Here is a 20,228-nt window from a genome sequence, read left to right on the forward strand (position 1 = left end):
CTAAGATTTTATTGGTTGAGATAGTTATTAAATAGACAATAGACAGTTAATAAAAAATGTTAAATATAGTTACATATATGTATGTACGTAAATGATACAATATTTTTCGTTGGAAACACGTAACGAATATTTACATTAATAATGACTTATTAAATAAATTCCACTACTTATAATTTTCTACTACTAAAGTTTATAATGATAAATTTCAAATGTAAGCGTTTTTTTAATTTTAATTTACTTATAAATATTACTGATATAACATGGCCTAAAGACCTAAAAAGATAGAAGATAAATTGAAGCTACGATAATATTATGCACCACAGTATTCAAACATTCCCTTGTGTCTTCAATGGAAGCTTGTTGCTAACAAGAAATAAATTTGTCGATCATAGCGAAATGAGACAGCATGAAATTTGAAACGCTGGTGGCAATAAAACAGAACTTAGACTCTATTTATCCTGACATTAAGTTTTCTATATATTTTAATTAGTATAAAGTGGTGCATTCGAAAAACTACAATAGTTAGAATATTATAATATATTTTTTTAAATATGTACATTCATTAAATGATATTTAAATACATAATATGATTCTATAGATAACTATCACTCGCATTGTGTGTATTTATGTATGTACAACATGTCTACGCTACTGAACAAGCAAAAACAAATAATTCAAGCTATTAAATAATAAATACGAACACTAAATGCGTATTAACGACTCAAGGTCATTAATCGCAAAACTACTGTTTAATTGACAAATTCTAATGTCGTTCTCTTAAACTCCTAACTTATTTTAAGATTAAATTTGATTTTAATAATATCGTAAAACACCTATAAATATAAAGTTATATGATTTATAAGAATGATATTGTTATCTTTATACTACCGACTACTCTAACCTTTTATATTAATATCTTAAATCTACTAATGATCTTATTATGCATAATAATGATAATGATAAATGGAAAGGATTACATGGTAAATTATGTTTGGTAAATTATATCGTATCATGAGGATATAATTTACTAAATTAATATGCAAAATTAATGTTTGAACAATGGATGAAGTACATATATACTAACTACATACTACATTCATTAGAACTTTTCAGATTACTTCACGTGTCAATTTGTGAATTAGCTGGTCATTTTGCGTCGTTAAGGAGTAATATTTACTTAACATTATTATCAAGTTTTTTTATGGGGTTAGGTTAGGCGAGAAAGTTTTGGAAAGAAATTTTTATTTATTTATTTACAAACAGCAACAGTAACGCTTGTAATACTATCGATTGCTCTTTATCGACAGTATTGTCACTCTTGCGATATCTAACTAAGCCCAAAATCTAAAGACGAGTCACGATATATTTTCGGTACTTTTTCTTTCGCGTAAAAATACTACGTCTGAGTAACTAGGGCTCAAATGAATTGATCTTGACAGAAAATCCAAAAATTTAGTGATTACTTCTAAAAAAAAATACTAAATTTAAATCTCTCAATACTATTTAGAACTAAAGACTATAATAATATTCTAGATATGTGGAAACTAACGGGGGATAGTAGTTTTCAAATTTTCAGTTGTTTTTGACTAATGTCAGAAAATTTCTGCAATATTTTGTTTTCCCATTTAAGGTGTCGATAACTACTATAATAATATGGCAAACCAGAGAGCCGCAGAAGTCGTGGCAGGCCCAAACTCCGACGGTTAGCGTAGAGCATGACCTCAAAGTTATTGGTGTCAGAAACTGGAAGGGGAAAGCCCTGAACAGAGCAGTCTGGAGAGGCATACTGGACTACTGGACCAGGATGATGATTTAAGGTGTCGCGTGATATATATAAACAATACTGGTTCACGAATGTGCTACAGTGGTGGGTTAGTTAGAGATCCGTCAGCATGTTCAGCAGGATAACATATAGAAGGGAGTAGCAGAGATTTTCAAGAGTGATGAAGACTGATCAACTTCCTAAATCAAACATTCCATCAAATACCATCATTAGTGTAATGCGGCAAGCCAAGACAGTTCAAAGATTGAAATATATGTATGGTTTGGAAGAGAATAACGATAACAGCTCTAAAGGCTAACGATAGTATTTCTTAGATTTAAGGATATACTTTAGAGAAGATAATGCTAGACTTATTAAGTGAAATAGAATTAACGATCTAAAGGACGGGTTTTGACTTAATTTAGATTTGTAAGACTGCAAACTGTTTCCTTTGATTTCATTTTATTAATGTTTTTCTACATCTTACACCAAATTTTCTGGCTATAAGTCAGAGAACGATAAAGTTAACACCTTCACTGCGAAACACGTCCATATTGGCCCTCGCCGATACTTTCAGGCGGTGTGGATGAGGAAAATCTTGTTTCTTTCACTGGTGATCTTACCACGACAACGATATACTATAAATTGTATGTAATATAACTATAGTATATTATAATAGTATAGTATATTTTCCCCTGACATGCACTGGTGAAAATATCGTTGGGGGCGCATTTCGATTCGTCCAGATGAAACTAGTTAGGTGTTAAGTTTATATTAAGACATTTTAATACAATCGTCAATTATGAGGTTCAGATGTACATATTTGTTAGTTCAGTCGTAAGATATAAATTAGCTTGGATTGAAAACAGTTTCCAATCACAATGCTACAGATTTTTAAGAATAAATTTATAATTTAGTACGTTAGAAGTAGTATGGTAAGTGATATAAAATGATTTGTAATGGAAAATGATTGTAACTAGATATGAATGAATTCAATTTTAGATCAATCGTAAGTATGTTTTAGATTGATTATGTATTACATGTTTGTACTGGTTTGGTAAGATGTCTTGTGTGACTCCAACGGAACGTTAGTAGGATAGGTCAAGCTTGCTTAGTCTCGTGCAAAAATTACAAGGAGAACTCCCTCTAGCATGGTCTTGCATTGTGCACCAGATCTTGGATCTATGACAGACTACAGGGTGTAGAATAGTTATTGATTTCTGGGTAGATAATAATCACGCAGTTGGATTTTAGGAATTTTGTACAACGTTTTGTATTATCAATTGTATGATAATGATTATTGATTTTATTTTAAATTTAATGATGTGCGTATTAAATAGCTCAATTCTTAAGATATGATAATTAAAAATAGTTCTTTGATGTGGTAAATTTCAAATCCGAAATATAAATTAACGTGATACATTAAAATAATAATATGTCATTTAAATATAAATAAATTCTCAAAATTATACGGATTATAACATAAACAAGTAACAAAAACGAATTAAAGATTGCAAATAACGTTGGGTATCTTTCTAATGCATCAAATTATAAGTGCCAGAAAGAAACAGAATGAAAAACTAAAATGTTTCATCACATTAGTTACATAGAATTATACAGATTAGATAATACAGAATATTAATATTACAATTAATTCAAAAATATGTATTGTATATTAAGTATAATATAGTAAAAAATCTTATAATATATTTAGTAAAATGTATACTTAACTGCTAGTGATATGTTTGTGATATCGACGGTTTCTTAACGTAGTAACTAGGATAAAAGTATATATTATAAAATAATTGCGCATAAAATTGATAATATACATTCTCACAACACACTAAGCATTGATATTCAAATGTGTCATAGTACATGTATTTTGATGGTTATATAATAACGATAATACTAATGAGATTTGTAAAGATAAAGCAGTGGTAGATACATTTTCTATTGAAGTTCATGAATTTGACTAACTTGAGACTTAATTTTGACTAACTTTTCTTTCAACTTTATGAAGCCACATGTATCGATGATTTAAGCAGTGCATCGCGCCCCGTTTCACGTTTGGTATAAACTATTTTATTCGGGTGCTCATTTGTATTTTTTTTATTCTTGAGACTGAGAATAGAACATATATTATGTCAAAAATTCATTTTTAGCCTTCGAGGACGGACGATGGTCGCCGATGACATAAAAAACGCCTGAGGCATAGTCTAGCGACTGGGACTCTTTAAAGAAGTAAATTCCATTCAAGAGATTTTTTAATTAATTTGCAAAAAAGTGAATAAAAGCAACTTTAATAAATTCCACAAAAACATTATATGTAGTTAACATAACACACGGCATTACGTAAATTTGCATTTATCTATACTAGCTCCGTTGTCACTTCAAAATTTCAATCATTAAAATAAATAATTTATGTAATTAAACCATCAAAATACGTGTATGACTAAGCACATATTCGATTAGAATCATTACTCAAAATTATGTACTACTAATTAATTGAATTTCGGGAGAGTCCAATTTGAATGAATTGACATTTAAATATTACATACGAATATAATTTGTGCGAGAGGCTCCTTATTAGAAAAAGAAAATTTAAATATTAGTTTTCAGTAAATAATTAATAAAAAATAATGTTTTTGATTACTCACTATAGCAAATTTTTTTTTTTTTTTTTTTTTATTGCTTAGATTGGTGGACGAGCTCACAGCCCACCTGGTGTTAAGTGGTTACTGGAGCCCATAGACATCTACAACGTAAATGCGCCACCCACCTTGAGATATAAGTTGTAAGGTCTCAGTATAGTTACAACGGCTGCCCCACCCTTCAAACCGAAACGCATTACTGCTTCACCGAAACGCATTACTGCTTCAAAAGGCATTTCGCTGTTATTTAATTGTTACTTGTTCAATATTTTTATTGTAAGCACTACATGCGCGCGGAGGAGTTTCGAGTTCTTTGGACATATCGCCAGAAAGAGAGGTGACAATCTGGAAAAGCTGCTGGTAACAGGCAAGGTATGCGGGAGAAGGCACAGAGGCAGAAGTCCAATGCGCTGGTCGGACCAGATGCGCTTCACTCTCAATACTTCAGTCCACGTTGCTATCCACACAGGCGAGGATAGGCAGGAATGGCGCAAGATAATGTAGGAGAAAGTTATTAGAGGAGGCCACGACCCTCAGCACTGAGGATTATCGACGCAAGGAGGAGGACTGATCATGGCAAAAAATCAGATAATGCTTAAATAATTAATTTGTGCTCTCGAAGCGGAGAAGTGAAGTTCGCTCATGAGTCTAGCGGTATACGGCCGAAACGATAAGTGGAAATGCACTGTGGATTCAATCTGTTATAGTGAGAGAAATCCTTAGAAACTAAACAAATAAAACGGAAAATATCAGGTCATTCTAGAGCATTGATACCTTCAAGGATGCTTGTATTGAATTAGATCAAACTCACGATTAATAATTTAACGAACGCCGCCGCTGTCGCCTTCTTTTTTATTGCTTAGATGGATGAACGAGCTCACAGCCCACCTAGTGTTAAGTGGTTACTGGAGCCCATAGATATCTACAATGTAAATGCGCCACCCACCTTGAGATATAAGTTCTAAGATCTCAGTATAGTTACAACGGCTGCCGTACCCATCAAACCGAAACGCATTACTGCTTCGTGGCAGAAACAACCAGGGCGGTGGTACCTACCCGCGCAGACTCACAAGAGGTCCTACCATCAGTAAAGCCTTCCTTGAGGCGTAAGATCAAAGCTTCAACAATAATACGATTATTCCACCCTTCGGCCTGACGAATGTAAAGGTCGCGGCAAATATATGCTTCTATGCTTAATAATGGAAATAATGGATTAGACATCCTTGTAGATTGTGAGAAATAGTTTTCGGAACTATTTTAGAACATAACGGACGAAGCAAAGAGGTTTTTTATCTTATAATAAAATTCATATTACGACCGGACTACACTTCAGGCTAGCGATATGAGTAAATAAAGAACCTCTACCGACATTAACATTAGACGATTTGTGCAAAATTATAAACATTTGTGCTTTTCATCCTACAGTATCTATTGATCTATTGTACTCCGCAGGCTATCTGCTAGTCACACACCAAACGGCGGATAACTTTTACAATAATATCAAATTACGTTATTTTAACATTCCATTACATGCAATAGTATTATTTAATGTTGAGACCATTAATTTTAAATCAGTGATATTTTCAAAGCGAATATATTTCGAGTATCGAGTGAGATCTCAACCGTTCTCTCGGCTCCGAGTATTGGGGAATATTTGAGTAACATAACTCCAGAGTATATTGGAATTCAAGACACTGATTTATAATGAGTTCACGCTCAATTATAGTCTTTTCCAGTGCCTTTTTTAATGAAATGTAGGTGCAATCGAGAGGAAATTCAATTTTCTTTTTTAATAATATTAAATATACTATTGTTTTCTTCGTCAAGTGTACATCACTATTCTTAGTTGCAATACACGAATTCTTTATTAAAACTTTAATCGATTTCCTCTGTCTGCACAGGCATCGGTTCCCGATTCAAATTGTCAACATTTTCGCTTATAAAATATCCCAGAATTCGCTTTGAAAGTTTATAAATGCAAGAAATATTACGCATCTCAAAATTAAATATAGTCTTAAAAGTACAATAATTTTAATATGTTTATACAATTAATGCTTTTTTTTTTACTATACACACTCAATTGACATGTTGGGTTCGTCTTGTACAATAATAATTATATAGTTTTATAAGAATATTTCGTTAACTGCTATTCTGATATATGCAAAATAAATGTGTTTGGTCGCTTTTAGGAATGTCCGCTTTTATCTATGAGTATATTTTGAAAACAAATATAAATATTGATGTAGCTTTGGCTACATTACTTTCTTAAATAAATTTTGAGTTTTTTTTTTATTGCCTTTGTAGGCAGACAAGCATACGGCCCACCTGATGGTGAGTGGTTACCGTCGCCCATGGACTTCAGCAATGCCAAGGGCAGAGCCAAGCCGCTGCCTGCCGAGTATTAAAATGTGATGGTATTTTGTAGTTAACAAAACAAATCTTTTTTTATTGCCCTTGTAGGCAAACAAGCTTACGGCCCACCTGATGGTGAGTGGATACCGTCGCTTATAGACGTCAGCAATGCTAGAACTATGCTGATGACTGCCTTTAAGTAATCTCCACAAGCCTCGTGTAAAACACCGTAGAGGGGAGCTCATTCCAAAGCCGTATGGTACATGGCAAAAAATACCTCTGGAAACGTACTGTGGATGACGGCAGTGGTTCTACTATCGGCGATGCGATTGGTAAAAACGAGATGACGGGATCAGTTCATAAAAATAACACAGCATATTCTACTGCAAGCTCTACATTTAGTAGAGTCAAGCTTTAAAGAGGTACGACCCATTAAAACGACCAAACATCTAAACACACAACAGCTAATTACCACACTCATTAATATTCCTATGATTACAACCCTGAGATGGCGATTCTTTGCGTTGGAACTCTACTTTAAGCCCCACATACTTTTTTATATAGTTATCACATTATGTTTTATAGCTCTTAAGACGCAACTGGCATATTTGCAATTCTTACATCGACCAAACAGTTTAATGAAGTATTTATATCACAATTTCACCAATACCTTAGAGTGTATACAATGGATCAGCTACCTTCTTTCTTTCATCAGTTTTAAACCAACTCGCATTGATTTTGTCCAGCCAGCCATGCGAACATTGCAATACAAGGCCAATGCATTTGTTTGTGATATTTATCGAATAATTCTCGAGTCAATGACAGCTGCACCCTAATTGTACATTCCCATTACCTTTTCAAACACAATTAACTAGTTGTTCGATTTGAAACTGTAAATATGCACTAGTATACTTACTTCGAGTTTTTTAACTTCTCGATCGCGTAAAAGTTAACTCAAATTTGTATGGAGTTGGAACAGCGCCTCTAGCGGCAAACGAGGGGAAACTGTTCGAACTCCATACAAATTTGATTTACTGTCTATAGCGTCTACTATTCGTATCTTGGCAAATAAACTATCGCTCAATGCGTCTTAGCACGTGCCCTATGAAAACGTAATATGACGTCACAATATATCTAATGTTTATCTTTAAGTCCTTTGTTACTCGAAAGAGACGATTCAGTATTTTAGATGATGCTTCTCTGAAATGACTATTCTCAAATGATGTTTATCCGAATTTGTCCCGCAATGCTTTCACCATCCCGATATGTACTTATTTTATTCACAACTACATACTACACTTAATCATAATATCTAACAAGGTAATATGTATATTCCTATAATTAAGTTGAATCAAAAGATTCTGATATGTATCGTTACCTCGGTTGCAACTTATCACAAGTTGATTAAAAACTAATTTAAAACAATTAATTGATATTTTAAATTGATATTAGCGTTATTAATCTAGTATTGCTGATTTTAAGGATACAGTTTTGAAGCCAGCGCGCCGATGATGCAAATTACGTGCAGCGGATAAGATATATTTTGAAATATTCTCGACATTAACTTAAGGAAACTGTAATATTTTTAATGCAACTAGAAACGTCAAGGCCTTGTTTGACTGATTCCTCATATTTGCGCTTCATATTTATAGAGAAACCACCATACAACTATAGTAAATACCATGATAATAGATTAGTTCCTTCATTTCCAATACTCATACGTGAACCTTAGTTCGTGTGTAAACGTCGTAACTGCAATATCATTTAATAAAATTCGCAACTTATACACTCTTGCAACAAAACCATATCCCATCACGATACAACATCTAAAAATATATTGATAGTGAATATAATTGATCACAAATTACACAATATTTACAAAGTATTAGCTTCTTTCAAAGTGCGTTATGCCACGACATTCCTTTGAAGCTCAAGAGATGGTTTCGATCGAAGGAATTATGAAATATCGCTGACTGCATGACCCATTCTTTACCAATTGTCGTTTACATAAAATATCTCTAGGTCCTTACCTAAAATTTCAGTGCACTTAGCTTATATTCAGGTCTAAAAATGCACTTAAAATTTACACGAATATATGTCTTATATCTAGAAGGCATAACATATACATATATAGTAGAACAATATAAAATATCAACAGTAAAATTTCGGTCACATTCAAAATGACATCTTAGTTGCTGATCATTCCGTTGGCACTACGCAGGTGGTAGAGCCAACGCTTTGAATGTAGAAACCGTCACCCATGATATTAACAGTGTCATATATTTGCAGCAACTCGTGCATAAAACATGGGCGCCTATTAACATACGCTATATTTCGCATTCGTGACTCTTACAAAGAATGTTAGCATAATGCTGATTTGTAGAGCTCAGAGATCCCATGAATATGAGGTAGATACGATACCGCTGGGCCAAGAGTCCAATAGAGCCTCATCAATCTTTCAAAGTGAATGAGGTTCCACTTTATTTGAAATGTCATTGTGAATGCAACATGTACCCTACATAGTAATTACAAGCACAGCTATGGAGACACCAAACGCCGCGGTCGTATAGCGACTCAGTGATCGAAGATAAGACTATAGATACATATACTCAAATATAGATTAGTTACAATTACACAACAATTAAATTTCAAAAATATCTGCAACAACACTGAATTAGGAGATTAAAATCCTTGGCGGAAAGGATTTTTGATGGTGGGTCCCGGGGGGGTGGGGGCGGGGGCTGCGACGGGTGCAGTAGACGCCCCTGCCCTGAAAGGGTTACTGACCGTCTGAGGCTGAGCTGGTAACTGCCTCGGTTGGTTGTACTCCGCCTGCTGATATTCTTGATGGTATCCTTGCTGTTCATAGCCTTGGCTATAACTTGCTCCTTGATACGTCTGGTCGTAAGAATAATTCCCAGCATCCACATTTGATTCCTGAGTAGCTTGACCGGTACTACTATTGTACTCCAAGTGATTTTTATAGTCTCCATTAATCGGCTTCTGGTCTTGCATGGTGTAAGTCTGGTATTCTTTATCTGGTGGATCAGCCATCAAAATATTGGCTTCGTTCTCAAATGGCTTGAAGTCATAAATATGCCGAAGGTACATCAGCACTGGTGCATAAAGAAGATTACTGAATGCAATTAGCAGGTTCAAAGCAGTGAATCCAATAGCCTCGACGACCTCTCCAGCGATGATGGGTCCTACAGCATAAGCGAAGGAGTATGATATGTCAGCAATGGCATAAATACTTCCGTAGACAGATACATAACGAACATCGACCAAGTATCCAAGAGTTGGCAGCAAAGCTGTGTCGATCAAGGCAATCCCGAAGCATATACCGCAAATAGGAATCATCAACATCTTATAAGAACTCGCGAAAGGTATGATGAAACAACATAAACCTTCCAGAGCCAATCCACCAGCAGCCATCAACCATTGGTGTTGAGGGTACTTCTTTGCCATCTTGACGGTTATAATCACACCCAGAACATGAGGAAAGAAAGCCGGTAGCCATATCATGCCTATTTTCCAATTATCTTTAGTCAAATTGTCTTCCATCCAAGATGAAATCGTGGGCTCTAGGAATGCAAGCGCTACGTTCGACATCATTAAAGCTCCAGCGCAAACTGCGATGTAAGGATCAATCAAGAGCTTCCAAATTGGCGTTCCAGCTGGTTTTGGTTCATTCGCCTCTTTGATCTGAGTCTTTATTGGCTTCATGACGAGTAATAACATGAATCCATCCATTAAGGATATCAATGCCAAAATAAGAAATGGCACTTCCTTGCCCGCAAATTGATATAAAGCACCGCCAAATGGTGGAGCGACCAGGCTTCCAAAACTAATAAATGCCAGTGCTATGCCTAGTGCTTTAGAGCGCTCGGATTCTTCGGTAAATCTGTCAGCGATCATAGCCAAGCCTGATGTATCAGCAAAGGCCGATCCAACTCCTTGAAGACTCCTAGCAAAGAACAACATGCTATAGCTTCTACCGCAAGCGAAGATCGATGTCGACAGAAACATAATGATCAGTCCTATCATCATAGGAATATCGTAGCCGATACGATCGATTAAAGCACCGGAAAAGGGATTAATCATCAGCTGAACTATAGCTTTTGATGCGAACAGAACTCCAGTAGCCGAATCTTGCCCCTCATGAGAACCAGGAATGATCTTCGTCGGTATCACTGTTCTGTTCCCTTCTTTGATTGGCGGCAAAGTAACCACGTGGTCGTAAGCTGCCTCACCCCATGCGCCAATGTATCTCAGATAGTCTGGGATTATTGGCACTATGACCATATACAACATGTTGTCTAGCAACAAGGCTATAGATACTATAACGAGGATGATTTTTCTCTGGGAGGTCGGCTCTTTGATTTTCTCCCATAATATCTCCCTTACTTCCCTCACTTCCAAGTTGACGATTGGAATCATGGAATTGTCGATCCTCTGCCATATCGTCTGTGGTCCCTCCGCCATGTTCACTTCTTTTATATCTCTTTACCAGTAAGATATTACTTCTTATCGCAGCTTCTGATCATCTTCTAATCCACTGTGGACTCTCATACATCTACCGGTCGTCCTCCACAACCCTCAATGGACTTCGGAACCTGACAACAAACAGAAATGATCATTTATTATCATTTCGTTTAAAGAAAGTTAAGGAACTCCCTGTTGTGGGATGGAGTGACTTGATTCAAAAGGATTTCGATTCGATCTTTGTTTCTGTCAGTTGGCATGGTTCCTCTGTCCGGAGCGGTCATGTTACACAACATCTTCAACCCAAAGACGATTCAGAGTCCTTTTGAACAAAGCACAGGTAAATATATTTTTGAACGATTTTAAAGCACCGAAGATATTTGCCATGAAAGCATGTAAGTGTCCGAAGCAAATAAAATTCACCAAATAAACATGAGATTAAAATTTACAAGGGTTTTTAATCATGTCTAAGAATCGCGAATTCAGCAACCTCAGCAACTGCCACTATAATTTTTATCAGGATTATACTAGTACTTAAAATTACGTATTTAAAATTAATTAAAAAATTTGTTAAAATTTTAAATTATTAAATTTTTTTTCAATTATCTAATTATAATTTGCAATTATTTAATAGTCTTGGAAATACGTTTGGATTTAATAAATATAAATGTATTGTCTGTTGGACGGATAAAAGTAGTATGAGCACAAACATGTTGATAATGCCACCCTACCAGTTCCTACTGCGAAGCTACCTCATGTACCTCATGTTTAGAAGCCCTTTGGGATAGAAATTACAAAATTTCAAATCAATCAATCATTTAGTCCGGCCAACCATTCCATTTTAAAAATACTTTTAAACTGTCAATATAACTAGGTTTTCTTTGTTAATTTCAAACGTGCACGCTTATGAATGTCGAATTAAATTTAACAGAGTTTAATATTTAACAGAATAACGTTCCAACATCGCAATTAACTAGTAACTCGTTGTGGAGGGCATGCAGCGCACCCTAATGTAATCATTTCGTTTTGAAGTTTAGGGATCCTTTATTAATACAATTACGTCTTCAACCTGTAGTATTCGAGTTGCTAAACATAGACAGCGCACCGGCTGTGAATGGCTACCACTACCCATGGAGATCGGCAAGCCCTTTGGTAAAAACAAATTCACATTGGGGTCTTATTTGAAAGATGGTAAAGCCCAAAATCTCAAGGTGGCTGGCAAAATTGACGTTTGAAATGTCAGAAAGGGATGAAAATACCCACGTTCATTTGACTATCATCATCAATCATATCGGCCTGAAATGGGACTACCGCATTTCTTTCTTTGGTTGTTGTATAAGGCGACTAAAGGGTTCACTGGAGATGGTCAGCAGCTTGCTCTGAGTATTTATACGAAAGTACTGCGCCTAACTAGCCTAGCCATGCGTTACTAGACACCGGTGGTCTATCCTATATATTTTACGTCCGCACCAGTAGGTATCCCATTCTGCTTATTTCTAGCATCAAACAGCCGTAGAAGGTACGGATATATGAAGAATGGGATATTACCTAAGACGCCTACTTCTAGTGTTTTTGATTTTGGCATGCCCATTGTGATGATCCCCAGTATGTGTCTTTCAGCTTCGGTAACCACTTCACGTGAGCCATTAGCCTGATCATCCAACTACGCGAGAAATAATTTAGAAACCTTAAAGTATTTACTCGGAATATCCTCTCTTGGCTTTCCGTCACTCAGGTAAATCATTATATCACCGAAAATCTCTAGAATACCTCAAAGAAACGTTTCTAGTCAGTAATCCGGACGACTTGTTTAGCCGGAATCCAATTTGTCGCAGCGACCGGCCCGTCTAAAGACCTCATTATCCAAGCTTCGACAAAATGGGAGGGGTATTTCGCTCATTTTTACACGCTTTTTTCGACAAAATATAATTGAAAATCAATCTTTTTATTCTGTATTATGTTAACATAAATGTTAGAATAAAATTGGAGTAAAACTATTATAGGATTATTTTCTGAAAGATTAATGTTTTACAATTGAATTAATTAGCATCTGGCTCCAAATTACGATTCCCAGTAATCTGACTATACCGGAGACTGATCTATGTATTTACATACGTATAATAATTTACATAAATAGATAATAGACACATAACAAACGAACCTGGTCGCCAAGCGATTATAATGATACCTCCCGATAAGCATTCATACGATCCGCCACGCTGCACTAAACCGATCCCACCAAGCCATTTAAAACTCAACGACAGTCTCATCACAGAGTAGAACTTTTTAGGCGTTCCTGTCCACCGAATACTAATGAGGGTTGCGATCCGGTGAGTAACGAGGCAAATGATTAGGGTAAGCAACCCTTTTCTTCGATAAAACGTTCGGGGCAGCACTTTGAAAACAAAATAGTTAAGACTACAAGCAATATGCCACTTACTAATACTTCGGTGATATTATAAGATTGGCGGATGACGCCAAATAGTCAAATAGTAATAATCAAAAGTACTTTTACAGCTATCTAGCGATTACTGATTTACTTTATTTCAGACACTTCAAAGACATTTAGTTGACGATCATTGATGACGGCGCTGCAAGAAATCTATTTAGTGATTTAATTTAGTTACTAAACCATAAAAGCGCATCGTGATTCGTGAATTAGGGTCACATTGCCTTATTCATTTGAATTTTCTAATGTGTAAAAGATACAATGTCAACAGAAGTTTTCATGCCTTTCTCGATGTTAGGTTTAATATTGCTATACATGGATAGTCTACCTCACGCCCTACCTGGACGTAAATAACTTTCAGGTCTACATTAATGTCATAACGTAAACGGCACTCCTCAACGAGAGAAATCAAGCTGAAGTGCCAGTTGTATTAAAATAGTACCTGTCCTGTACCACAATTGTTTAGCCGCAGAAATATTGAAGGTAACGATACTTAGTATCTTAGAAAGTGCTATTAATTGATAAAGTTGTCAGCCGAAAGAAATATTACACGACTAGCTGACGCGGCAGACTTCGTAGTGCCTCAATCGATAAACAAAAGACCTAAGCTTTTGTATAAAATAAACTTAAAACAAACAAAAGGAATCCGTCCGGAAAATTGTTATTTTTATTTAATTCCGAGCATTCTCATATTTATCTACCTTTTAAACCTTCTCTGGACTTCCTCAAATAATTCAAGACCAAAATTAGCCAAATCGGTCCAGCCGCTTTCGAGTTTTAGCGAGACTAACGAACAGCAATTTATTTTTATATATATTTAGATTTAAAATCTTGGCCAGTGGTTGTTTTAAGTAATGTTCCAGCTCCCGCAATTTAAAAACTATCATCATTAACGCATTTCTAAGATGAAACACAATATAATAACACAAAATAATATTTTTGATAATTGAATCGAAAAAGTAATATGTCGAACTTTCTCGAATCGTAATTTCTGAAGGAAAGTTTAGGTAGCTTTGCAAGTTCGGGCCAAGGCTGTGTCGTACGTGGTGGCGTTAAGGAAAATCGAAACAAGTTTGGTATAATTTATATAGTGATCGCGTGTTTGATAAGATGTTATTAATTTTGTAGAAAGCCATTATTTTCTTAATAATAAATCATAAATCGACTTAAAAAAAGTACATTTTGCAAAAAACTTCAGGCCAACACCTAAATTTAAGCAAATGGCTACGTAATCACAATGTATTTTGCAATTCACATTGCGCTCGTTTATCAATTTGACCACTATGACTAAATGACGAAAATTAAATGTATGTATATTAATCTACTATTGTTAGAACAAAGTTTACGCCTAATATCTCACTACACAAGAGCCTGGTATTCCAGTGAAAGGGTAGAACAGTCGCTATACAATCGAGACTTTTAGGTCTGCTCATGAAACAGTATTATTTCACATGAGGTTAATTTTAATTACTCAATATTACATCCAGTATAAAACTTCAGTACAAAATTTCGATATCACTTCCAATGCGATCAAAAACAAAATACTTAAGATTGCTTTTCTTGATTAGAAACCGCTTAAGCTTGTATAAAACACCATACGTAACTGGCGAATTGGTCACGAAAGTATTAATCTAACGAAAATATAGCGTGCTCTTGAGTTTTGTTTGGAAATTTTGTGTTTCATTTTCCTGGTCTCCCTATTCACATTTTTGTGAAGAACGAATAGCTCTCGCTTGTTTATATTGTGCCATCTCCAAATATTCGGTAGGCAGCGACGTGGCTATGCCAGTTACAATTGCAATGACAAAAAAACAAAAAAAACAATTACAATTGTGTTAATTCGTTCAACCGTGTCTTTCCTGTAGTTAAGTTTCACAGTTCTTAAATTGTGATAAATTCCTGACCACGGCATTCTCTTAGGTCTCAATAGCATTGGAAATTTGGCGTTAACTAATAATATTTGAAATTGAATGTTTTCTATAAAGAAAAATATAGTTGAGCCTTTGAAAGTGTAGGGGGTCGTGGTACAATAACTGACGTAGAGTGACGAAGGAGTCCCTAACCGAATTATATGGAAAGTAAACAGTTGTATTAAAATAGAATGAAATTGCTATTTCTATGGGAGCCGGGGCCCCCGGGGACGGTACGGCTGCAGGCGAAACTGTAGCGATATCGTACCTTTTACTTAAATTTTATTAACATCATGAGTTTTTCAACTAAGGTGAAGGGACTCACCCATCGCTAAAGTCAGTCAACCGGATACGAAAGGCCGATTTAATGGCATTCGAACAACATAACGTCGCTTACTGAAATCGTGATGGTCTAAAAGATAAGATCCATGTTTAAATCACGCAGGCATACCAATTTTAAGCTTTCTTACCAACGACATCCAAGATCATGCAATAATATAAGAGGTAATATGAATAAAACCAGCAATATGTATAAATTTCCGTAATAACTAGTGGTTAGGCTAACTATAGGCCCATATGGGTAGGTGTCCCTGACCTGACTATGAGCTATGACTGAGCTACCGCGAAGCAGTCACGCATCCTGCTTTAAAGTATGAGAAAAAAATATAAATTCAATCTCAGAAAGATAAAGGAATAGATAATTTCTGTATAAAAAATGGTTAGCGGGTTGCGTCAGTGCATGTTATAGCATAAGACCTAAAAAAAACTTTAGATTCATATTTTTGCGCAGATGTGCAACTACAAACAATCACAATAAAAATTATTATATTACTGTTATGCCACGAAGAGAATTGGTTGCATTCGAAGAAGCTACACTCAGCATTGAGTGGATACGAGTTGAAGAAGAGAGTTATGCCTCAGTTTCAGAAACAAAAGCGGTTCAAATTCATTATCTACTTCGATATTTTGTTACAGGAGAGTTTATTTTGGTCTATTTCTGTTTCAGCAACTTGAAACGCAAGTGAACGATCAATTATATGTGTATAGTAGACGGTTAAGTAAATAATTTTATTAGAATACTTGAATTATTCGTTTTGTTTTTTGGTTACTTGAAGCTTTCAGGAAGTTTGTTAGTAGCTTATTCAGGACGGCTCGGATACGTACCATCATCCCGCCAAGTCAATATTTTTTTATGGAAATTTTGTCTATTTTGGAAATTTAAAGATCTAAAACATACAACGTATGTTTACAAACACTAAGCACTTCAAGTTATTACTTAAAAAATTTATTATATTTGTGTGGGCTAAAATTTAAAATTTTTTTTATCCTGATCCAAAACTACCTTCGACCGTACAGGCGGCATCTTCAAAGGGCAGGTGAGGTAGGGTGAGTTAATTTCAGCGGGGGTTGCAACGTGTCCCGGGGGAGGGGTGCAGACAGGGCAAAGCAGGGAGTGACCTGTCCCGTAGAGCTTTCGAGGGGTGAAAAGCTCCGACGTTGAGCTTTGAATTTTTTATAGCGTTTTTTCGCTGAAAGCTCTCAATGTTTTGTTTGTTCTATTCGTTTTAAAAATATCTTCTGTCGTGAATTTAATATGCGATGGGGAATTTGTATTGTTGCTTTTTGAGTATATTTCTTTTATAGGAAACATGCAGCTTCTAGTAAGTTTGACTAGTTTTCGTGAGGCAATAAAAATTGAGTCTCATCATGATTATTTTAACAGCTAATCGTTAGCAGTCGCTCCAGTCAAAAGAACGGGATAGCCATTACTTCTCTGCTTGTGTTGTTTGCATACGTGGATCAATATGACTCCACACCGCACTGAGCCTGCTAACCAGTATAACTAGAACGTCTATCACTACGAAGGAACACGATCACGTAATGACATTTGTAAATTATTAAGCTAGATAATATTGGAGTTCAGGGTTGTTGTGAGTTCACGCTAATTTGTGATCTTCTATTATAATTTGAATCTTTCTATTACAGAACAATTACGGTATCTAACGATAGTACGACTTGTCTCTAGAAATTCTTTGATTCTTTCAACACTTTGAATAAAATTTATTCACTGATATTGATCAGACAATAGAAATTTTAAATGCGTATAAGATAGATCGTAACTATAGTTGCTTTTATGAACTTTTGAATCATGAATAAACTATGGTTTAAGGATCATTATAGTAAAGTGTAGCCTGTGATTCATTCATAATTAATAGATCGAATACTCATTTAAAAAATAAAGGAAATATATAATCGTTTTGTACTATTTTCTCGGCGGGGTCCGCCTTTGTTCAGTGACTGTGTGTGAGGGGTTCAAACACATCACGATATATCTTTTACTTCATCACTTACATCTTCATTCAGAAAGAAAATAAAACAGCGTCCTTAGTTTTTTTTCCCTACCTTTGCCTTGAGAGGCTATTTCAGCTTCTCCTTGACGTGTAGGTGAGCTCATGGGGCTCAAACCGGGAGTGTTGCTAACACCGACCCTAACAAGAGCAGTGTTTCGCAGAATCTACCACCGGATCGGAAACATGACCCACTGAGAAGATCCGCCGAGAAACTCAGTGGGGTGTGTCTATGGGTTAATTTAGTCCTCGAGCCCTTCATCGCAAGCAACTGGTTTCACGAGGACGGTGACCGGTGCCTGTGGTACCTAAAAGCACCGTTAATGGATCAGGAGGATCCGTAAAGACGTGCTTAGGGCCATTCTCAGTGATGAAGTTAGAATGTATTAGAATGTATATAATTTAAGACATTTCAATGTCTCTGTCTCGGTAACATTATGAAGACTAATATTTTTTTCTCCTACCTCTTCTAGTAACTTCGAGGGGTTATAATAGATTCACAGAACGAGTAGGTGAGCTCACGGAGCTCTAACCTGGTGAATTTGCGAACACTAGTCCCCAGCAAGAGCAGTGCTTCGCTAAATCTACCACAGGATTGGAAACGCCACCCACTGGGAAGATTCGTCGAGAAACTCATTGGACTGTGTGTGTGGGTTAATTTACTCGCCGAGCCCTTCGTCGCAAGTGGCGGGTTCGACGAGAACGGTGACCGGCAAGACTGATCAACGTGATTTTTTCAGTGTTATATTATGAGCACGTCACGGCAGGAAAGTCGTCATCATAGTTGATGCTTATATAGATACATCCTCAATAGATCACGCAAAAATTTGATACTCGAGCAGGTGTCCGTGAACTTGAAGCAGAAACAGCAGTGGGTTTGATACATTAATGTCTTAATGTAAAAAAAAAATATATTCATTAACGAGGCTAGGCACTAGCTAAGCTAGCACTCCCGTTTAGTCTTAGTTTAGTATTTTGGAAGCCCGCAATGTACATGTAAGCGTTTAGCTCCTTATGTTCCTCTCATGCCGTACCTACACTTAACTTTTTTTATACAGAATAACGATAAAAGTAAAAAACATTTACAAAATTCTTTTAAAAATATAATATTATAAATACGATGCTAAAACCTAAATTTACAACATTATAAATATCATGCTAAAATTTAGAACAGATTTTTGTTTCCAAAACGAATTCCAAACAAAATGTGAACGTTATAAAATAATATTATATTTATAAAGTTGGCTACCATGTTACAAACCATCAATGCTTTAAAGGGAAGCCCAATGACAGAGTCGAGAGGAACAAAGGTTAACAGCTGAAGGGCTCTCTACGTGCCCTATCGCTGCCAGCTTCGACCCTTTGACAGTGCTCAGCCGACTCCTAACAAAGAGGTATTCCGTGGCCTTTGTTTTTAATACGCTTTTATTAGCTTCAGACGTATGTACGTAAAGGAATCTTTGAACATGATTTTGACCCTCTTCAAAACGTCGGATTAACTCGAAATTTGGTATATTTATTAAAGACCAATGACAATTCATTTATAACAAAAAAAAAAATAATGAAAAAATTGAAATTCCATCAAAAATGAAAAATAAATAGTTTAAAAAAACGAACAAAATACGCTTTTAAAGAAAATCCAACTAAAAATAGAAAATAAATTTTAATGCATTTGAATTAAAAATAGTGTGAGCAAAATGATTTTATTGTAAAAAAGCGTGGGGTGCTTTTCAGGATATTAACAAAATAACCCTTCTACTCATATCTGTTCATAAAATATTTATAACTACTGATACCATGCACCCCACTTTTTTTTACAATAAAATAATTTTTTCTTACACTATTTTTAATTCAAATTTATTTTCAATTTTTTTGTTTGATTTTCTATAAAAGCGGATTTTTGTTAGTTTTTTTAAACTATTGTTTATTTGATAAAACTTTTAAAATAATTTCCTACATTAGTTCCCTATGATGATCATCTTTTCACTAAAATTCGGTAAACTAATCCTCCTATTTGAGCAAGTTAGAGCGAATAAATACTTTGAAGAATCTACGAAATAAATGATATAATTAAATAACATTAGTTGTTGACAGTTCTAGGAGTTGGATTTAAAAAAATCTCTCATAATTTTCGTTCAACCGATTTATATCGTGATCATAGAGAGAGAGAGAGAGAGAGAGAGAGAGAGTATTCTTTATTGTACACCAAAAAACAAATAAACAGTGCGATACATTAAACACAAAAAAGTACAATTGGCGGTCTTATCGCTA

General features: G+C 35.3%; 2 protein-coding genes across 3 annotated transcripts in view; both read right to left on the reverse strand.

Annotated features, from left to right (window-relative positions):
* Positions 1-20,228, reverse strand: part of ChAT (Choline acetyltransferase) — a 78,161-nt gene that overhangs the window by 44,285 nt on the left and 13,648 nt on the right. The gene's annotated exons all lie outside the window — the stretch shown is intronic.
* Positions 234-20,228, reverse strand: part of VAChT (Vesicular acetylcholine transporter) — a 33,645-nt gene continuing 13,650 nt past the window's right edge. Inside the window, exon 2 of the mRNA XM_028171689.2 lies at positions 234-11,381. Within this exon, the coding sequence (XP_028027490.2) occupies positions 9,448-11,250 (1,803 nt within the window). The 5' untranslated portion in view covers positions 11,251-11,381 and the 3' untranslated portion in view covers positions 234-9,447. The remainder of the gene's footprint in view (positions 11,382-20,228) is intronic.

The sequence above is a fragment of the Bombyx mandarina genome, chromosome 06, assembly GCF_030267445.1.
Source record: "Bombyx mandarina strain Sakado chromosome 06, ASM3026744v2".
NCBI lineage: Eukaryota > Metazoa > Arthropoda > Insecta > Lepidoptera > Bombycidae > Bombyx > Bombyx mandarina.